The sequence below is a fragment of the Mobula birostris genome, chromosome 25 (assembly GCF_030028105.1).
Source record: "Mobula birostris isolate sMobBir1 chromosome 25, sMobBir1.hap1, whole genome shotgun sequence".
In the NCBI taxonomy this organism is placed as follows: domain Eukaryota; kingdom Metazoa; phylum Chordata; class Chondrichthyes; order Myliobatiformes; family Myliobatidae; genus Mobula; species Mobula birostris.
Window position 1 is genome coordinate 44696704 of NC_092394.1, and position 17164 is coordinate 44713867.

A 17164-nucleotide genomic window follows, 5' to 3' on the forward strand; every position below is an offset into this window, starting at 1 on the left:
GTTAAACAAAGTAATATTAGTTGGAAGTTTACTTACAGCTGTTTGATCTTACAAGTGGCAGTTGCTCTGTTTAGATAGCTAGATTAATACACATGCAAGAAGTGAATATCCATCACATTAGAAAGCTGAGCTTGGCATAAAAACAAGGCCCCCTGACCCGGGACTGCAAATATCCGTAACAATGTTGTACCGGTTTGATAATATTGTTTGAAGTAAAAAATGGTATGTTCTTAGTTAAATAGTAGAAAAATAACATTTGAAGTGTTATAAGTATATTAGGAACTTTATTTTGAGGATGTCTTAAAAAGGACAATGTATCATCATTACAGATAGTAAAGCTGTAATGCAAATAAATTAGCATATTTAAATAACAATTTAGCAATAATACTTTCACTCTGCAATTTGCAACAAGACTGCCATTTTTAATCCTGAGCACCATGCTGCACAAACTAAACAGAAACCTTCTTATCTTTTTCCCAATCAAGAACTAGGTATGAACTGCCCAAAATGTTAACCGCACGGCATTCTGGTCATTGTGGTTTTCAAGCACTCTTCTGTCGTGAGCGCTGAACGGTTTCAAGTATATTCGGACTACATTGCCCGGCATGCACCGGTAGTTGCACGCATGCGTTCCGTCTTCGCATAGGCTGAAGGGAACAATAGGGACAAGGCTCCGTCAGCTGAGCTGTAGTTCGACTTGTGTGCGGGATTTTGGCTTTTTTTTGGTGTTTATTTTAAAGCACGAATTCTATCTAGAGTTGAGGTAACTAATAGTCGTGGAGTGACATTGCGACTGATAATTTGATCTGGATTCCCCCAGTCTATTTTTTTTTCCTTTCTAGAATTTTCCATCGGCGGCTGCTGGGAAAATTTCGGTGTGTGTGTGTGCGCGTCGCCACTTTTCCTGTGACCGGTTCTGTGAGCTTTTCTTCACCAACCTGCCAGCTTGGGGGGGGGGGGGTGAAAGAACCAGCGTCATATACGCTCGTTTCTTCTCTCTTTCTCTCGCTCCGTTGCATGTGCGTACGGTACAGAATGTAGTAGGTCACACGGAAGGTTTGAGCGGGCGCCTGTTTGCATGGAGCAGATGGACGGACGCGCGTCTCCGCACCGTGTGGCTGTGCGACTCGCGGCTGTACTGCAGCAGGCGGAGGGATACACGGCTCCCCTCCCTCTCCGTCCCGTCATTACATCCCTGCCACCGAATATAACTTGGCTCGACGGGCTTCCCCGGCGCAAATGAGGCTCGGGCAAATTTTTTTAGAGGTGGATAGGATGAATTTTAAATATTTTCTCCCAGTGCTGATTTTAGACCGGTGTACCTTCGATCGTTTGGCGGCAGGATACAAGAATCAATAGGGTTTCTGCTATTAACTACAGTAAATTTAGTTTTGGAATAAATGCAGCGTTTTAATTACGTGATAGCAAGTTGTTTGTGACTTTAACGGCTTCGAGGGGTTGGTAAAACCTGCATTGCAGCGAGCTCAAGGTGGTGGTTTTCGTGTAAACCTAACTTGCCAAATGATCGGTGATTGACGGACAGTTGATTTGCCCAACGGATAATCCAACGGCTGGGTCGGAATTCCGAAGCAGCCAGTCAGTACGTGGGAGGCGGGACTTCAAATAGTAAGTTAGGCTGAGGGAAAAACGGTTGCAAAAGGGAGTGTAAAGTCGCTGGGTAAAGAAAGATGGAAGAATGAATCGTGGTAATGTGTTCAAATTTTCTTATTTTGTGCACATAAGTTTTTTTTCTTTTTGGCTGATTATAATTATTAATTTTGCTACCAGTACCTGACAGGTACTACACTAATTCAGAAAATTGCAAAAATTATATTTTTGATTCGCTTGGTAATATCTAACCGATAAATAGTAGATAACTATTGTTTTAAGAATCGATTGCAATATATTAATGTGTGTTTATTATGATAATTGTGTAGCAATGTGATTAAAAATGAAGCCACGAGAGACTGCGGCTGCAGATGTTGTAATCTGGAGGTAAAAATAACAAATTGCTGGAGAAGTTTCATTAGTCGAGCAGCACCTGTAGAAGCAAAGGAATAGCTGATGTTTTGGGTAGGAATATTGTATATGCTTTTGAAAATGATGCTATTTAAACCAGGAAACATGTCAGTTCCACTTTAGCAACACACATCATTTGGAAATTGCAATGCAGACTGCAGTACAATTCAGTTGTTTTGCAAGTGTAGTATTGAAAACATTCTTTGGTATCAATAGATTCAAATGTTCAGTACAGTACTTCTGTGCTCAAGATTTTTACATGCGTGTACTGCACTTTTTTAGCACTTTTTAATAGCAGTTGCAATTTCATCTGTCTTAGCAAATAAACTTTATAAATGAGAAGAACACAAGGTTGTAATTATTTGAAATCTTTATTGGCAGAAGTATAGTAACTTTGGGAATGGTGACAGATAGTGAAACGCTTACCAAATATGAAAGTTAACGGAACACAGAAATATCATTGGTAAATGTGAAACATGGATTTCAGCAAGTTGCATTTCATTAACTTCAATGAATCTCTGAATTATAGAATAGACAAAAAAAATCGCTTGTCTTGTATTGAGGGAAGAAAGTGGTTTATAGCAAAATTCCTGCATAAATACTTATAACCAAGATATCAATCCAGATCTTGATTCAAGGTTTGGAAGCGAGTTCACTGTGGTTTGTAACAGTAATGTCAATTGCTACTTTTTCTTAAGGAGTTTGAGCATACTTATCCATTCTGGCCCAGATGTGACTTCAGAAGGGCTTTGTATTTAAACTGCTTCAGAAAGGGCCAACCTAGTCACTTAATTCAAGAGCAGTGGACATTGGCAATACATTCTGATCCTGTCAGAGGCACCCACATCTTAATTAAATATTTACAATTGAAAATTTATTTTTAATCTCAGTTGCATTTATGATCAGTTTTACTTGTGATTAGTTGTATTATGATATTTGTTAGCTTGGTTTTTCCACTATAAAGCTTGGAGGCTATGGTTATGCCTGTTTGACTTTGTTCATAGATCTCTAAAGGAGAGGAACTCCAATTATCAAGGACACAAAACAGGAAGGAAAAAGTAAGTTTTTGAAATAACTTTTAAAAACATGAGCATTGCTAATAAGCTTTAATTGTCAATTTTTGATTGTGCAGAACAAGCAAAAACTGGCCATTATGATTGTTCACTTTTCTTTAATTCTGCAGTAGTGTTTGTGTTGGATGTTGCTAATACCTTTGACCTTGTATGCTGTTGTGATAGTTAAAAAAAATATACTGTCTAAAAATGCAATGTTCCAAATTTGGGTCTAAACACTTAACCTGCCCCTTCTCTTTTATTTACGAGCTTTAGCTTGAATGTCTGATAGCTGTAAATTACTTTGCATTAATATTTAAGCCTATTGCCTGCATATTTCTATAGCAGCAAAATATGAATGATCTATTTTTTTGTATGTAACAAAACTGGTAGCGTGCAGGGAGTTTTTCCCTGCTTGAGTTTTATTTTTATTTAGCATTGGCTTGTAACCTAAAACAGCTTCTAACGTACATCATTAGTTTGAAACATTTGATATGGAGCATTAATTTAAAAATGTCAATAAATCAGTTATATAAGCTTTTGTGCTAATTTTTGTCCTATTAAAACTGTAATCTCACTAAAATTAGATAAACATTGCAGTAGTTTTCAAATACCATATTAAACATATTTTAGCTAATATTATTATGTTTGCATGTAACTTGAAGGTTTATCAATTTTGATAGTTTACATTTTAATTCATTTTTGGGATGCTCTTAATACTGTTAGGATACCTTGAGTCAAGGTAGTCCAGAATTACATTAGGAAAGGGGTTTCATAATTTGTAACAGTGTCCATTTTTTAAAAAAAGTCTGAATGGTGTTTGCCTTGGAGGGAAATTTGCAGGTGGCGATGTTGTAGTGTGCTTGTTGTTTTTGTCCTTCAGTAGATAGGATATGGATTGAGGATAGTCCTGAAATAGTTTAAGTGAGCAACCACAATCATTTGTAGATGATCTGCTGTGTGGCCTTGGTGTGTTGGTGGAAGGGCTGGTTTATCATGAATGGTATAGAGTTGTTTGAGTGTTGTACAAACAAGTGCAGACATTCTGATGTTCTGCTGATTTGTGCTTTATAGAAGTTTAGAGGTTTAAAGAATGAATTACACATTACCAACTTTTCACCTTCTCCTTGTAGCTAACGTTATTTTGTAGTTAGTTCAATTGGATTTCTCTTTAGTGGTAACATCCCAGGATATTGATGGAAATTTGTGAATAATAATGCCATTGCGTGGCAAGGGAAATGGTTTGTATCTTTTTTGAGCATATGATCATTGCTTAGTTTAAGCAGCTTTGTTTTCTGGGTGGTATATAGCTGAACAAATGGAGCAAAATGAAAAGAATTTAATAAGTAAGCTAATGTTATCACAAGCAATTAACTTGATTGCATCTCTGCAGTCTTGGCATAAGAAGTTGTGGTGGTGGACAATTAACCAACCATTTGTTGAAGTTATGAATGGACTTGAACATATTGCAATCATCAGCAAAATTCCTCCTTACTTTTGACCTTTATGATGGCAGAAGATCAATATGGGCTAAGGAAACTGTTGACCCCTACACTGATGATATTATGTTGAGATGATTGACTTTCAACAAGTGTGATTCATTTTCTTTGTACAAGATTTGATTCCAAATGCATCGTTTTCCCCTCGTGGGACTTGATTTCTTGTCTAGGATAGAGCAGACAGATTTAGTGTGTGTGGATTTGGGACTGCTATCTTGGTATTTATTGGTTAGTTAATAGAAATGGGTCCTTCTCGCATTGGCAAGCTATATCTAGTTGGGAAACTGATGGATTGGTGGCTTGGGCCCCAATTATTTCCTCAATTTGAATGAGGGTAACAATCTATTTTTATAGTCTTTTCCCTGCACAAAAAAAATATAGCTTTTCTAACTATTTACTGTGCTTGCAAATTAGAATTTTGCAACATACAGCTAAATGCCCAGGTCACACTGCAATCCCTTGCCATGTAATAGATACTATGCAGCTTCTATTTCCCCTGCCAGAATGGACGTTTTGATATTTCCCCCCAACCCATACTCCATTTGATAGATCTTTGTAATCCATTTATACTACTTTGTTCTTGACACTAGTTGCTTTCCAACCTTTTGTCTTTGGGTCATCATTTAATTTGGCATGTTCTTGATCTGAAATATTGACAGATCCTTTCCTTCTATGCTGCTTTGACTGCTGAGTTCCTTTAGGTAATTGTTGCTTCAGATTCCAGATGTGCAGTCTTACATATCCAAATCTTTTGGTGCAGTCATTCATGAATGTACATTTTGAGAAGTGGAGACCCTAGTAAACGCTATGCCTCGTGTTACTTCAGAGCAATTCAATAAATTGGTCAGACGTGACTTCGCATTTACAAAACAATGTTATCTCCTTGTATTTTGTAAGTATACTGCTATAATTTCAATAATAGCTTCCAGCATTTTCCCAATACAGGTTGAGCACCCCTTATCCGAAAACTTCTGAAATCCGAATTTTTTTGTGGTTTCTGCGCACCACAGACGGTTCTGAGAAGTGACCTCAAATACCCTGTGTGGGCCCCTGTTGGCACCAGTTTGTTTTCAGCAGTCATCATAGCCAGACCTTCGTGCATTACTCACAGTGATTACCATGTGTTTTGCGCTTATTCTCTGCTCTGTGCTGTGAAGATATTGTTGAAAATGTCAAAACGGTCTACAGTTGCCCCTATGGGTAACAGTGAAAAGAAAAAGAGGAAGCATTTATGTTTATCTATTACGCAGAAAGTCAAGTTGTTGGAAAAACTTGACAGCGGTGTAAGTGTGAAACATCTGACAGAGGAGTATGGTGTTGGAACGACCACCATCTATGACCTGAAGAAACAGAAAGACAAACTGTTAAAGTTCTATACTGAAAGTAATGAACTGAAGTTAATGGAAAATAGGAAAACACTGCATAAAGCAAAAAATGAAGATCTCGATCGTGTATTGAAAGAGTGGATTCTTCAGCGTCAAAGTGAACATATGCCACTTAACAGTATGCTGATCATGAAACAAGCAAAGATCTATCACAACAAACTGAAAATTGAAGGTAATTGTGAATATTCAGCAGGCTGGTTGCAGAAATTTAAGAAAAGGCATGGCATTAAATTTTTAAAGTATTGTGGTGATAAAGCATCAGCTGATCAAGAAGCAGCAGAGAAATTAATTGATGAGTTTGGCAAGATCGATACTGAAGACAATTTAATACCTGAACAAGCCTACACTGCTGATGAGACATCATTGTCCGGGAATGATGACGATGCCAAACAGCTACTGACTGTTCACCTGGGCAGCCGAGGTAGTGCTTACCTTTCTGATGGTTCAATGTACACATTATTGTTTCATGCACAAAATTATTAAAAGTTTCTATAAAACTACATTCAGGGTATATGAATAAGCTGTACAAGTAATGTAAATGGATTTCGTGTGGGGCTTGGGTCCTGTGCCCAAGCTGTCTCATTATTTAGATGCAAATATCCCAAAATCCAAAGAAATCTGAAATGCTTCCAGCCTCAAGCATTTTGGATAAGGAGTGCTCAACCTGTAATAGGTGTTGTGGATTACACTGAATTTGATGGTGTTTGTATTTGATGATGTAGTAGACAGTGGAGGATTATCTAAGATTACAATGGGAGATAGATCAACTGGTAAAGTGAGCTAAAGAATGGCATTTGGAATTTAACTTGGACAAGTGAAAGGAATTACACTTTAGCAAGTCAAACAAGGACAGCATTTACACACTAAATGATAGTAATGGTAGAATATTGTAGATCAGGAAATCCTAGAGGTACAGGTGTATTGTTTCCTGAATTGTAGAATGCTGAGGGATGACTTGCAGAGGTATATAAAATTATGGAAGGGAATAGATAAAGTTAATGGGCACACATGTTTTCCCAGAGTAAGGGAGTCTAAAACTAGAGTGCAGGGGTTTAAGGTAAAGAAGGAAAAATTTAAAAACGATCTGAGGTATAACTACTTCCATGCAGAGGTGGTATATATAGAATGGGTTGTCAGTAGAAGCTGTAGAGGCAGGTACAGGATGTTTAGACAGGTATATGGATAGGAAAGTTTTAGAGGGATAAGACCCAAAGACAAACAAATGAGACCGGCTCAGGTAGATAACTTAGAGTGGATGAGTTAGACTCAAGGGCTTTTTTCCAAGCTGTATAACTAAGCTAAATGATCTACAGATTCTTCTTTTCTGTCTCCCTGGCTTTTGAATGATAGTTAGGTTTGTTATTTTCCTAATCCAATGAAGCCTTCTGAAGTTGTAGGGAATTGGAAAAAAAAATTTTAAGTTCAGAGGGATTGAGTTTGGGGTGGAGGTTTAAAAAAAACAAAGGAAGAGAAAATATGCACGAGTAGTGCATTAAATTAGCCATTTTCAACGGGTGCCATAGCACATTTGAAGGGGGCCACCGACTGAAAACTGTGAGTAGGGGAGCCCCAAGGGTTTATGGGGGCCCTGGTAACTGAACCGATGAAATACCCAAGCAGCAACCTTCATTGGAGTCAATAGTTTCCCTCCTATTTATAATATCTTTCCAACACACCGTTTGAATTCGGCGCACCTGGTAAATTCATTGCTTAAGCTCCTCCCACACAGCCTCACTTCAGAGTCAGTCGTGAATCAGACTGCATCAGGTCAATGTATTCAATCAAGGGTTCTTGCATCCATTATCACCGTACTTCATTCTCCAAAGATAGCATGTCTTGCTAGGCCTTTTTTAGCCTAGTAACTTTAACATATATGTGTTTGGATATATTATACATTAAGGTAGGTTGTGAAAAGTGTTTATTACAGTCATTGTCTAATTTGGAGCCCGATACCATGAAACTTGCAGAAAAGCACCAAGGTCAAGGATTGCATTAGGCCTGAGATGTTTAATTTTGTGCAGTCTTTTTTGAAGTTTTGTCCAGTATGTCGGAATGTCCAAGTTTTCTTGGTGTTCAATAATAAATGATTTTCTTTCTATCTGTTGGTGTTGTATCCCTGTTTGAAAGGGGGGCCCTGGAACCTGAGAAGAGCTCCTAAGGGGACTGTGGCCAAAAAACGGTTGAAAATCACTGCATTAAATGACCAATAGCCATGTGGCAGGAATGAATTTTTTTAAGAATATAGATTGGCTTAATCAAGTTCGAAAGGGTAATTGCAAGAACAAATTCATAAAATGCATTTTGAACAATTTCCAAGACAGATGTGAAACTGCTCTGCTCATGGTTAAAGAAGAGGTTTACGAAATAACATCTGAATAAAAGATTCCTGAAGAAATTTCAATTTTGTATGATAGCCTTTTGTATTCAGTTTGAGAGTGAAGTTTTTTTTAAATAGTTTTATTTTTTTAAAATAAGTAGAATTACAATGGAGTAGGGATAGAAGTACTAAAGTGGACTGGATTGATAGTCAAGTAGGAAAGCTGGATTGCAAGGAGACATTTACAGAGGTACAGTTGCAAGAAAAGGTTTGTGAACTCTTGGCAATTACCTGGTTTTCTGTATTATAAAATGTGGTCTGATCTTCACTTAAGTCACAGTAGACAAACACAATCTACCTAAACTAATAACACACAAACAATTGTACTTTTCATGTGTTTATTGAACACATTGTTCAATCATTCAGTCCAGGCTGGAAGAAGTATGTAAACCCTTGTATTTAATAATTGGTAGAATGTCCTTTAACCACCAAACGCGTTCTGTAGCTGTTGATCAGATTTGCACAACGTTGAGGAGGAAGTTTAGATAATTTATCCATACAAGACTGATTCAGTTCATCAATATTTTTGGGATGCCTTATATAATCAGCCCTTTTCTGGACTTGCCACAGCATCTCAGTTTGGTTAAGGTCTAGACTCCAAAACATAATTTAAAAAAAAACTATTCTGTTGTTGATTTACTCTTGTGTTTCAGATCATTGTCTTGCTGCATCTCCCAACTTCTATTGAGCTTCAGGTGCTGGGATACTCTGAGATACAGATATCCCCCACTTTTCGAAAGTTCGCTTTACGCCACTTTGCTTTTACGAAGGACCTACATTAGTACCTGCTTTCGCTAACCGAAAGAAATCCGAAGAGGATTTTCCCTTTTATGAGAAAAGGTGAAAAGCGAAAATAGCGTTCATCGTTTGTTTTGCAGCGAGAGTGGCGTCGCCAAGCTCCTTCCCCAGGAACTACACTCAGCATCAAGCCGCCATAGTTTTGAACTGTGTCTGCGAGCATCTGTGCTTTATCTCGATTTATTTTGTGCATCCATTAGCAAGATGTGTCCTAAGGTATCAGAAAAGCCTAAGAGAGCTCGTAAGGCTGTTACGCTTAGCGTAAAACTGGACGTAATTAAGCGTTTTGATCGTGGTGAACGAAATAAAGACATTGTGCGTGCGTTGAACTTGCCTGCGTCCACCATTCGTACTATTTACACGCAGAGAGAAAGAATCTTGAAAGCTGCCGATGGTACTATTGGTTCTGCTAATAGCAAAGTGGTCTCTCTTAGTCGGCATCCAGTAATGGAGAAAATGGAAAGTCTGTTGCTTGAATGGATTGATGGGTGTACAAAGCGTGGTGTTCCGTTAAGTTATCTTATACTTAAGGAGAAATCAGTCAGTCTTTTTAATAAGCTGAAGCAGAAAGCACTGGACGATGGTGATGAAAGTGTTGCGAAAGTGGAATTTAAAGGTAGTCATGGGTGGTTTGTTCGGTTTTTGAGGCGAGGGCAGCTTCATAGCTTGAAGGTTACTGGAGAGAGTGCTTCGGCTGTTACTGAAGCTGCTGAAAAGTTCCCAGAAGAGCACCACCAGCACCACCTCTCAACCTTGCAGTGTGCTCGCTGTCTTCCTGATTCTGGTAAGTGAAACTACACTGTACATACATTATTTCTACTTTATATAGGCTGTGTATTTATCATATTATTCCTGCTTTTACTATATGTTAGTGTTATTTTAGGTTTTATGTGTTATTTGGCATGATTTGGTAGGTTATTTTTTGGGTCTGGGAACGCTCAAATTTTTTCCATATAAATTAATGGTAATTGCTTCTGTGCCATTTCGGCTTACAAAAGGTTTCATAGGAACGCTGTACTTTCGGATAGCGGGGGAAACCTGTACCATTTTTGTTCAGTGTTTTTCTTATAGTGGGCACATGGACAGAGACTTTAGCAAGTTTTAGAGATTTCTGCAGGTCTTTTGCTGTTCCCCTTGGGTTCTTTTTCACCTCCTTCAGCATTGTATACGTATTGTGCTCATGGTGTTATCTTTGCAGTACACCCACTCCCAGGGAGAGTAGCAACAGTACTGAATTTCCTCCATTTGGAGACAGTTCCTGTTACTGTTGACTGATGAACACTGGTCTTTAGAAATGCTTCTGTAGGCTTTTCCAGCTTCTTGCATCTTTTCAATTCTTCTAAAGTCTTCTGAAAGTTGTTTTGATCAAGGTATGGTGCACATAAACAGATCTTCCTTGAGAGCAGACTGTCAGTAACCTGACTTTGTGTGTCTTTTTTTTATAAAATATGGTAGGGCATCTCTACAACTCATACCTCCAATCTCATCTCATTGATTGGAACACCTGACTCTCCAAATAGCTTTTGTAGAAGGCATTACCCTAGAGGTTCATGTACTTCTTTGAACCTGGACTGTGAGTGTTTAAAAGGTGTAATCAGTATTGATGAGAAGTAGTACAATTATTTGTGTGTTATTAGTTTAGGCAGGTTGTGTTTGTTTATTATTGTGATTGAGATGAAGACGAGACCACATTTTGTGGGTAATTAATGCCGAAAACCAGGTAATTGCAAAGAGTTCACAAGCTTTTTCTTGCAACTGTAAATCACAGCATGGCATAAAATAAGTGTATCTCTGTAAGGAGGAATGGATCAACCAAAGATGTTGAAGGTGAAAAGGGGTAGGTAGGCTGGTGGTTGGTATTGTGCTGAAAGAAATATTTTCAAGGCGGCAGAAGTTCGTCGTATATATCAAGATAGGTAAATTCAGAATTCAGAGCAGAAGAAATTAATAAAGGAAAGCAAATAAAATGTGGGCAAACTAGTAAATGATATAAAAACAGACATAAGAGTTTCTCTTAAATATATGAAAGGAAACTACCATGCATGTGAGAATTGCACTATAGAATGGGGAAGAATAATGGGGAAAAGGAAATGGCTGAAAAATTGAACAGAATTTACAGCTGAATGTAAAGTCGAATATTCTGCAAACTTCTCATTACAAATGAATGATGCCTGGATGGTATTAAATTATACATTTCATATTGGACAAACTAGTTGAGCTAAAGCCTGATGGTTCAGATCTCTTGCATCCTATCATCTTAATAAAAAGTGGCAACATTAGTTTTATCCTCTAAAAGCCCTCACTTTAGTGATGTGCTGGAGAAATATTTAGCATTGCGATACCCTTTTCAAAAAGGAAGGGAGGTAAAATGTTTATATAAGCGAATTAGCACTTTCACTGTGGCTTCCAGAAAGTGAACTTGCGCTTCAGTTTTGGAGTTTTTGAGGAAGTCTGGAATGGATAGAGGAAACAAATTGTGTTTGAACTTCCAGAGGATATTTGATAAGGTAAAATACTGGCATGGATTGACAGTTGGTGGGAAGCAGTGAACAGAGGTAAGTAGGTTATTTTCAGATTGGCATCCTGTGAATAGTTGGGCCCCAGAAAGTATCGAAAGGTTGAAACTCCCTAAGCTGGCACCTGACTTCTGGTAAACCACAGAAAATTCAAGTTGCAAAATATAGTATTAGAGTGTTCTTTTTAAGTATAAATGCTCCTGGTCCTGGAAAGGTTCTGAGGGCTATTTGTAAATGAAAATTTCTGTTAAGTTGGAATCACTCTTGGCTGAAATCACAGCTACAGAATACTGCAGATGTTACTTAATTTTAGATTCTAGTTAGGTCTGTACTACAGATTTAAAACATGATCTATCACAAAATGCTGGCTCGAGGGTTTCAACTTGGGTTAATTTAGAGGATGGAAAAAGATACATGGCAGCCAGTTTTCAAATGATTTAAAAAAAAGATTGGAAGGTGTAAAGAGATTTACGTAGAGGCATTGATTGGTTGGACAAGTATGGTTTTAAAAAAAGTTGGTAAGTGGATTATAATAGTTTTTCGTTTAGAAAGAAGAAACAACAGAACATTGAGTAGAGAAAACATGCAGAGAGGGGTTTGAGGGTACTTGTGTATGAATATGATTTAGCCTGCTAATGCAGCAGGTACTCAAGGCTAAAAGAATGTTTGATCAAAACTTTGATCAAAGGCGTATTGGGGCAGGGAAGTCTTGCATTAATTGTTGAAGGGGCCAGTGAGAGCACATCCCGAGTGCTATGAACAATTTAGGTTTCTCTATTTAAGGAGAATAAGAATAAAGTTTAATTAATATCACCAGCATATGTTAAATTTGTTAATTTAGCGGTGGCAGTACAATGTAATACATGACAATATAGGAAAAATGAGTAAATCAATTACAGTATATATGTGTATACTGTGTATTTATGTGTATATGCATGTTAAATAAAAAATAGTGCAAAAACTTTTCATTTACAGTGATCCTAAGGATAAAGAGGTGTTGCATGATGAAGGCTTAAATGGATTCATTCTCATTTTGAAGAATGAGAGAAGGTCTAATGAAACACGATTTTTAAAGGCTGAACTGGGTCAATACCGAGAGGATGTTTGAGTCCAGAACCAGAGGGCATCATCTTAGAATAAGTGGATCTCCATTTTAAGTGGAGTTGCTTTTAAGAGATGAACCTTTGAACATGTAGAGGCAGTGCTTGAGTATATTTAAGGTTAATATTTAAGGTTAAGATTTCTAATCAGTAAGGGAGAAATATGGGGAAAAGGGATAAAAAATAATTGTGGAATGTCCTATCAGGTATAATCCTATTGAGTGAAGGAGCTGCCTTGAAGGGATGTTGAAACTACTGTTAATTTTCTTGTGGAAAAATGAATGCATAAACTAAATCAGTAATCACTAAGGCTCTTACCTGAATGAAGTTAATCAGGATGTGAACTTGTCAGTCTGCAGCTTTAACTATTTGCTGAGTATTAATTCCCTGGTGATATGTAATCTTCCTAAGTTTCTAACACTGTCGGCTGCAGACTCATGATCATTTCCAGAATGTTACTTGTGTAATTTATAGTGAAGACTGATGGAAGACATCTGCTTAATTTACCTGTCGTTACCTTGTTTTCCATTATTAATTTCCCAGTCTTGCTATCTATGGGATCAATCCTTATTTTGTTAACTTTTGATTCTTTTAAAATATTTAACTTTCAAAAAAACTTTATCTAGCTTTATCCAGTATTTCTCATTTTCTTTTAATCTATTGGGCATTTTTTGCACTTTCTCCAGTGCTCTGACTGCTTCATGCAGTTAAATATTTTCTTTAAAGTTAGATAATCAAAACCAGGTTTTTCACCTGCGTGTTGTGAAGTTTGTTCTTTTTCGGCAACAGTACAGTGCAAAGCAAAATTCCACTATATAATCTATAGTAGTTTAGAAGAATAATCAGGTAATGTTCATGGGGTCATGGGCCCTTTTATAAATTTCAATAACAGATGGGAAGAAGCTGTTCGTAAAATGATGAGTGTGGGTCTTCAAGTTCCTGTGCCTCTTCAATGGTAGTAATGATAAGAGGGCATGTTCTGGATGGTGAGGATCCTTAATAGTAATGCTTCCTTCGAGCACCACCTCTTGAAGATGTCCTCAGTGGTGAAGGGGGTTGTTCAAATTAACATCGTTTGTTTTTTAAAATAATATTAACGGATATTGTCAGTGAGACAACAATTCCTTTCCAAACTTTAACTTTGGACGGGATTACTTGTTACTACATCAGGATCATAGGTTAGATAACTCTGAGATGTAGATTTTGAGTTTGGATTTCTTCTCAACTTCAATGGTGGAGGGCATTTGCTCTTGCTGATCAACTTCCTCTTAATATTTCAATGTGAGAATATGTTAATTCCTAGGACATGTGTCAAGAGCCTCAGATTTTGCCAATATAAAGAATTTTCAAGCATTGATAAGTTGCTGTTGATAATTGATACTTAGCACAAAGGAGGTTGGAGTTGCTGAGAAGGTACCTGTAGAACATAGTTACAGAGTTTCAGTTGGACATAATTAGAAGTGGTAATGTGGGATCTGAAGTATTGGAAGGTCACAGCAAAATGTGAGAAAAGTCAATTTGGGGGAAATGAGTGATGAACAGTAGTGGGTGGGGTGGAATGTGGCTTGAGTTTGGTAAAACATCGTATTGTACAGGTTATATATTGGTAATCTTCACCTGGTCCTGAATTGTTTATTCTGTTGTTTTGTGGATGGGCTGTTAAGGTGGCAGTTGGCCAGGCTGAATTTTTCTCTATATGGCACACAAATGTTCTACTTGCTTGGTAGGTGGCTGTACTGACCACTTCTGCTGAAGATGAGGCAAGTTTTGGAGTACAGGTCTTGGCACTGCAGTCAGGATTTTCTTGACTGTTGCTTTTGATCTTTTTTTGCTCTTTTGGTTGGCTGTTGCTGTATTTTGCTGCCTTTGGTGCTGAGACATGAGCCTGTTACTTATCAATCATTTTTAATTCAAGTATTTGCTGTAGTTGCCTAGCTTTTTATAGTCCTATTTGTGAATACAGACAAAATGTACTGGAGATACTTTTGGGTCAATAAGGGGTCATCAACTTGAAATATTAACCCTGCTTTTGGCAGAAGATTCCTGACCTCAGTATTTCCAGCATTTCGTGATTTAAAGAAAATAGATTCTGTGCATTTTTAGTATTTTAGTTAGCCATAAACCTTTTCTCAATGTATATGCCTGCTCTCCAAAGTGAAGTTCACCAAAAATTATGAGATATTTAGGTGCTGATCTCTGATCCATCATGAATCATCTCCGAAGCATAGAGGGTGGACCTTGCCACAGCATCTACAAAGCAAAGGTCGTCTACCAACTTAGTGTTTATCACCTCCTCTCCCCCCCCCCCCCCCAAATCCCCAGATACTGCTAACAGCTTCACACTAAAACGTGATCTTGAAACCAAGGCCCACTCTACAGTTCCTAAATGGATAAACGCTAATGAACCAGGTTGAGTAGCTGAATAATACTAAATGCTAATTCTTAGAATTTGCTTTTTTCAGATTCATAGAATGAAAATTATATTTTTCTCTCCAGTGAGAGTGGGAATAAACAAATTTAAACAAATATTTAACTTCTATAATTAGTGAATTTAACTGCTTAGTTGAAATGAGAAAAATTAATATATCAGGCAGCATCTATGGAGTTAATAGAGCAGGTTGAGAACCCGATGAAAATTCTCATCAAATATCTTCAAGGTAATATTTCAGAGTTTCAGACTGCAAGCTGTTTTGAATTTTTTTTTCTTTTGTTTGGCAAATTGAATTTTTCACATATCTAAGTAGTATTATTTTAAATAGGTTTTCAGTTGTACTAAGATTAACTAGAATAATGAACTTTGCACTGTGTCATTGGAAATTTGCAGAAAACTGTCCAAGTTAGTGTTCACATTGAGTTAGCACATTCTAGAATGGCAGAATTAGTACCTTGTAGAAGGAGGCCACTCAGTCCATTGATTATGTATCCATTGTGTGGAAGATCAATTCTGTTTAATCCCACTCTAGTCTTTCCCTAAAATCCTAACAGCTTTCCTGGTCTCTATTAAACACAGTCATCAAATTCATTTCATTTCAATCTTAACCACTTGCAATAAAATAAAACTGCATATTGCCTATCAGCTACCTGTAATGCTATTACGGCTCAAGTATTCCGGAGTTCAGTTCCAGCACTATTCTATTAGGAATAGTGAATGCGTGGGTGTTTTCTGGGTGCTCTAGTTTCGTCCCATAGTCTGACAGAGTACCGGTTGGTTGGTTAATTGGTCATTGTAAGTTGTCCTGTGATTAGGCTGGTGTTTACAGGTGGCTTGCTGGGTGGTGTGGCCAGAAGGGCCTGTTCCGCGCTGTACAAACTCACTGCCTGTTATGCTGCTGGTATTTAGGGCAGCAATGAAGATCCTCCACCTCGCCCTCGCCCCCTCGCCCTCTCCCCCTTTGGCCATCTTTTCTATTGTGCACCCAGTATGGTTCAGGTCCTCATTTCTGCCTTGTTGGTACAGTGCCACGTTGTCTTCGGTCTCCTGCGTTTACCCCGCCCTTCAGGGCTCCAGTAAAGTGCTGTCCTAATGAAGGAGTTGGCCTCTCATTGTGGGCCCAATCCATCTCCAACATTTCCTCATGATGATTGTGACCATGTCCTCTTGATGACACTGAAGGAGTAGGGCATGGTTGGAAATCATGATGGATCTTCCAGAGGCTCATAGTGTGGAATGATAACTTGGCAAGGTCACTGTCAGCCATGCGCCAGCTTTCTGACCTATACAAGAGTGTGGACAGAACACAGCTCTGGTACAGCTTCATCTTGGTGTTGATGCTGTACTTGGTTGATCCTTGTGTTGCTCATGTGTTTGAAGAGGTTTTTAGCTTTGCTGAGTCTGCATTGGATGTTGTCTTTGGTTCCACCATCTTTTGGAATAATGCTGACTAGGTATGTGAATCTGCTGGTGCCTTGACAGGAGGAGGAGACTACGTTGAGGATCATGGTCTTAGTGATTGGCTGACTCTTAGTCCAGGCTGTTCCACACTGTATGCATCTCTGAATAAATATATTTTGTTTCCAGGTTCCTGATAACTGTCTTGTATATTTAAAATCAAAGCTCTGAAAATGCTGGAAATCTGAAATAAAATCAAAAAACACTGGAAATGCTCAGCATATCAAGCAACATCTATGGAATGAAAAATAGTCAATATCTTTAGTCTGAGAAGGAAAGAAAACATTTTGTGCAGAGGTGGTTATTTTAGATGTGGGTAGAATAAAGGGATATCTAATAGATGAGATGCTACCTGATATGTTGACTATTGACAGTATTTTGTGCTATTTCCCATTTGAATGTTTGGGTGTATACTGCTGAGATGGTCGTGGAACTGTTGAAGTAACTGAAGTCCATGAAGCCACTCTATGAAGTCTTCATCGACATATCTGAAGAAGCATTCAGGGCGTAAGTGCAATGATCTCCAAGC

At 38.0% G+C, this 17164-nt stretch overlaps 1 protein-coding gene across 14 annotated transcripts in view; it reads left to right on the forward strand.

Annotated features, from left to right (window-relative positions):
- Positions 1-651: 651 nt before the first annotated feature.
- LOC140187597 (general transcription factor II-I-like) overlaps positions 652-17164 on the forward strand; it is a 143808-nt gene continuing 127295 nt past the window's right edge. For 7 of the 14 annotated variants that reach the window (XM_072243065.1, XM_072243061.1, XM_072243068.1 and 4 more), the window contains exons 1-2: positions 652-763; positions 3024-3077. Coding sequence is in view for 1 of the 14 variants with exons in the window: in XM_072243071.1 (XP_072099172.1) it covers positions 9335-9914 (580 nt within the window). In the remaining 13 variants the exon portion in view is untranslated. The other 7 variants (XM_072243063.1, XM_072243074.1, XM_072243064.1 and 4 more) reach the window with 4 other exon arrangements.